General features: G+C 37.6%; 1 protein-coding gene across 1 annotated transcript; it reads right to left on the reverse strand.

The window, feature by feature from the left end:
- Positions 1 to 3,067: 3,067 nt before the first annotated feature.
- On the reverse strand, positions 3,068 to 5,162 carry LOC112036036 (probable inactive patatin-like protein 9). Its single transcript, XM_024068853.2, has 2 exons — positions 3,831 to 5,162; positions 3,068 to 3,446 (listed from the first exon to the last, which is right to left on the reverse strand). The coding sequence occupies exons 1-2, from the start codon at positions 4,764 to 4,766 to the stop codon at positions 3,231 to 3,233; spliced, it is 1,152 nt and encodes a 383-aa protein (XP_023924621.1). The 5' UTR covers positions 4,767 to 5,162; the 3' UTR covers positions 3,068 to 3,230.
- Positions 5,163 to 5,372: the final 210 nt, after the last annotated feature.

Raw genomic sequence — 5,372 nt, forward strand, 5'->3', positions numbered from 1 at the left:
TATTTTGTGAATATTGTCAATTACATAAAGATCAAGGGAGAAGAAGTTCAAGTTGCCCAATTAATGACTTTCAAGTTTGGCAAGAAGACAAAGAAGATGAAGTATTCAACATATTTGTTCTCTTGGCATGGGAGATTCCAGATTTCAAAGATGAACTCGAGGACGAGTTTGTTTCAAGTAGAGGGGTCTGATGTAGGACACAATTTACTATTTAATTATTGTAATTTATTATTTTTGGTGTTTTTATGTAAAAAAAAACGTTATTTTAGGTTTAGATGATTTATTTCCTTGTTTTTAGATGCATTTAATGTTTTTTAGGTCAAATTTGGTTCCTGTTATGGTTAGGTATCAATTAGAAGTTATTTTAGATTATATTTTCTTGTATGTCAAGTTTTAAGGAGCCCTTAAATAGGCCTCTAAGTCTGTAAACGTTTTTCATAGTTTATTATCAATAAAAATTTAGACTTGTGTCTTTTGTATTCTCTGGTAGATTCCAGACCTATCACCTTGTGGACTCAAGGAACTCCTCGTGGATTCGAGGTTTACTATCCAGGAACTAACAGTTTAGTTTCTGTTTCATCAAGAGAGCATCGTGTGTGCTTCTCTTTAGGCTTACGCGACATCAAGTCTTTGCTTTTATGGACTTCTACATGGATTACCAAGCTAGAACATTTTTTTTTTTTGAGAAACATTACCAAGCTATAACTGATTCACTAATTGCATCAGCTATAAAGAGTTACAAGTACAGTAAAGTAATAAAGAATTCACATGAATGAATTCCTTCTATATATTACCATAATTAATTAGATTCACAGGCAGTGAAGTGAATTAGTGAAACATAGTATGAGAATTATGGGCCTTCTCAATATGCCATTGCACTCGCATAGCCGCCTAATTAATTTAAAGAAATATGGGACCAGTGAATCACATCATCAACTTTCTAAAGGACCCAGAAAATAAACAATCATTTTAATGTCTGGAGAAATCTCACTGACCTTATAAATGGACCTTTGAAGAGAATGCCACAAGAAAAAGAAAAAAGAATTGATTACTGTGATACATAAATTCAGACGAAATGGATGGCTTCAAGCTATTTGACTATCAAAGATCTTATTAATTATGGAATTTCAGTGAAATAAAAAATTTTCACTCTGAAAAAATGCAATTTGTAGTTCAATGACATTATTCGGTTTCTTCCAAAAAGAAGAAAAATTTGAGTTCAAATAATAATAATAAAAAGTTCTAATTGAGATCAAATTAACCGAAGATGATGGACTTTGATTCCATATAAAATTCAGTTGCACAGTTCCTTTTTTTTTTGTTGAGAAACAAATATATACACAAAAGAGAAGGAATGATATTCTAATACAAAAGCACGCCTCAAACTATACTTAGAAGCTATGGTCCATGATTTCACTTGAACCAAACTAAATTAATTGTAATTGCCAAAAATGGTTGGGGTGTCCCCATACCCTACTGCGCTCTTGCAGATAGGGAAAAAAAAAAAATCCAAATAGGAATAGAGGTTCCCCTCACAATCACTTTCCATGAGAGCTTCGGTGACTATTGTGAAAACCATAGGATTCTTCTCTGTTTGCATGTGTGATACCCGGGGGAATTAAAACTTAAATCAACACACCAGGTTGGCTAAGCCAGGGCCAGACCCTATTTACCTATTGAAAGCAACATGTTTGATTAATTAGTCGTAAATCTTGTCTTACCTAATGTCATTATCACCCAATTAAAGATAATGAGGTTGTGGAAGTATATTCTACATTTCTACCTAACACACACACACACACGCTATACTGCTGCTGTATCTTTACACTCCCAAGCTTTGAAGTAGATAAGAAAGGCCTAAAAAATAGAACAAAAAAAAAAATGACACGAAGTAACAAATTAGGGACCCCCATTAAATGCTTGCATAACCAAACTGGTGGCTGTGTCTTTTGTCAACACTAGTGAATGAGTACTAGTAGCTTACCTACCGAAAGAAGGGGAAGGAAATTCAGAGTACCATACTACAAATGAAAACTAAAAAAGTGAAATTGATGAGAGAAAAGGTTGATTCTTTTCTGTAACTTTAAGAAGTTGAGATTGAAAAAAAAGGTGTTTGTGAGAGTGTGATGTATCCTCCTGACCTAATAACGGGATTTGATTCCTTTTCCTTGTTGGAATTCATTGCTAGAGATTTATAAAAAGGAGAGGCACAGGTTCCCCTATTTACAAATTTCTCATTTCAAGTGGCTTATTTACTTCAGAGTGTACTATTTACTAAATGCTCTTGACAACTTACTAGATTTTTGGACAATAAATGATTATCATTACATAAGAAAATGCTATTATTAATTGGTGTAAAGATATATATGATTTTCTGTTTCTTTTTCTTTTTCTTATTATAGATCAAATTCTCCCATAGGGAGAGAAGAGATCGAGCAGTGTCCATGAACCATAAGATATGACATGATCAAAATGAATGTACTTAAGCACCAGTTAGCATTCAACATGACTTGTGCAGGGTTTATTTTTTGGCCTTTATTGATTTTAAAGATCATCAAATTAAGATGAATCATACATACATACACTCATGATGGTTTGAATTTAGATACTACAATGCCCCATTATTCCTATTCTGATTTCCACATTACTGGATCAGAATAACACAACCAACATATGTTTGGATATATTTATCAACCAAATCTGTGAAAACAACTTTATAATATCGTATAACAATGCATGGCTATAAATTATAATGAAGCTTCCCCTTCACCCGATAACGGTGTCTTTAATGCTTCTTTTATGTATCCATATAATTAATGAGAATTTACCTCCTCAGCCTCACTGCCTCATGTCATGGAGACATGAGAATTGCGTCACATTTTTTTGGCATTGATTCCATATTGATCACAGAATAACAGCTGAAGTCTTTTGTAACTTAAAAAAAAAAACAAAATGAAGACTTGCTTAAAATTGAAAGAACAAAATTGTACGTTAATTAATAGGTTAATTCATACCAAAACTGTAAATTTACCCTTAATTCAATCAACTACACCTAAAGATAGAGAGAGAGAGAGAACAGGTCATTATTATTAGCTGCTATTTAACGCGGAAACAGAGACAGTCAAGTAGACCTGAGTTTGGTTACACTTATACTGTCTCTAAAAGACAAAGACTAAACCCCCCGCCTCCCCTCCCCCCAAAAAAATAAAAATAATAATAAAAAGAACTAACTAACGGCCGTTAGCGAGAGGGCTAACGGCGGAATCCTTGCAAGGACTAGGTGGAAGACTGGTTTTCCCTGAAGCAACAAGTCGTTGTACGAAACTCTCAATCCTCTCTCCGTTAGTCTCCGTCAGTAACCGTTTCCCGCCAAACGGTAACGACTCCACTCCTCTCTCTTTCAACACTTCCTCCATTTTCGCCCCCATCACTCCTAAACCGTTCGCCTGCCCACATTTAATGCCGTCAGTCATCAAAATTAAAAACACAAATTCATAATCTTAAAAATCAACATATAATTGGGACCATTCAAATTATTACGCTTGTTCATTTTTGTTACATGTATTTTTTTTATAAAATAAATTTTTTGCTATAGATTAACCTAAGTATATATATATATATATATGTATAAAACATCTTTTTGGAGACTTAAACTATACTCTTAATTCCATACGTTACAAACACTTATATTTATGAGGTGGTAACGCAACTTTGGTGGTGATGTAATCTTAACATATCATTGTTAAAATTATTATTATAAAAATTTTAATTAGCGCGTGCAAAGAGACTAGGAAAAATAAATTAGATTAGATGGTATAACTAAACATTACCTGAATTCTAACGTAGTCTGTACGGTTATAACAGAAGGCGTTCCCTAACATTTGGTCAATGGTTTCCGAAACGCCGTCGAGGACAATGTCAACCACCGTAGATGTTGAGCACTCGCCGTTATAACGGACTTTCTGCGCACAGCCATTACCGGTTAACGGACCGTTACCTAACGACAAAACCAAGAGGTCTTCGACGCCGTTAACGGACGGAAAATCGCGCTTATTGTGGAGCGCGTGAGTGACAGCAGCAGCGGTAGGGTTGTTCATTACTAGACCGCCGTCAACGGCGGAGCAAGAGGTTTTTCCGTCCACGGACGTTAGATTAAACGGCTTGAAGAGACTCGGCGTAGCTGACGTGGCGCGGCAGACTTTCCAGAGCTCGAAGTTGAAGCTCGGTGATTCGGACGCGTCGGCTCTGGAGAAAACGAAAGGCGCGGAGCTTTTGAGGTCGAAGCACGGAACGAGGAGAGGCTTGCACGTGTCCTTCAAGGTCAAAACGGCGCCGTCTTCTCTAATGAACATTTCTTTGAGCACCGTGTCCATGCTTTTCCCAGAGTATCTCTTTCGCCGGCGGAAAACTCCGGCAAGTCTGAGCTTGAAAAGCTCGAAGTTTTTAGCGGCGATGAGATTAACAGCGTCTCTAGCAGAGAACAGAGGCCTGCCCGAACCGTCATCGGCGGAGATCATGACCGCTAGGAGTGCTCCGACACCGGTTCCGGCGATGAGATCAAAGAAATCAGCGATTCGCGCGTGAGGATCACCGGTTTTGAGGCGGATCTGGTCCTCGAGGTGAAGGAGGGCAGCGCCGGCTACAATGCCGGACGTTCCGCCTCCGTCGATGCTGAGAATCCGAGTCTTCTTCGTGGTTTCACAGTGCGAGAGCCATTTCTGCTCCAGCTTCGTGAAGATCTCCAGCGTAACCTTGCTGAGCTCCATAATTCCTCTGTTGTAGCAATTTGTTTAGAGAGAAATAGAAGAAAGCGAGGCTATTGATAGCGTATTTCAGTGAGTGTGTGAACGTGAAGGGAAGGTAATAAAATCAATCACGGTTTGGCGCTGGGACAAATTAATAATGCATGCCTCTCATCTCATCAACACACACAAACAACAATGCACTATACTATACTATACTATACTGTGAAAGAAAGAAAAATGTGGTTTCTCTCTCTTTCTCTCTGTGGCCGGCAGACTTTGGTTTAGGTTTCTCTTTCTCACACTTTTGAGTGTGTGTGCTCTAAATTCAGTGAAAACAAACAATAACTATGGGGATGGGGGAGAGTGTGAGCTTAGCTTTGCTTTGCTTTGGGGTGGTGGTTATATACGCCACTCTCCTTCTCCTCCTACCTGTACCTTTCCTCTCTCTTTTTTATTTTTTTATTTTTTTTACAGCTTTTTAACTCTTACGTGTTTGGACAGACCTTGCACGTGCAATTGTGCGTGTTCGTATTGGGTTACGGGAAGCGCCAATCTCGGCTATTCACCTGGCTCGGCTCGCACTCACTTACTTAACTAAACTGTCTTACTGTTTTTATTTATTTATTT

Source organism: Quercus suber, unplaced genomic scaffold (assembly GCF_002906115.3).
Source record: "Quercus suber isolate HL8 unplaced genomic scaffold, Cork oak 2.0 scaffold_35, whole genome shotgun sequence".
Taxonomy (NCBI): Eukaryota; Viridiplantae; Streptophyta; class Magnoliopsida; order Fagales; family Fagaceae; genus Quercus; species Quercus suber.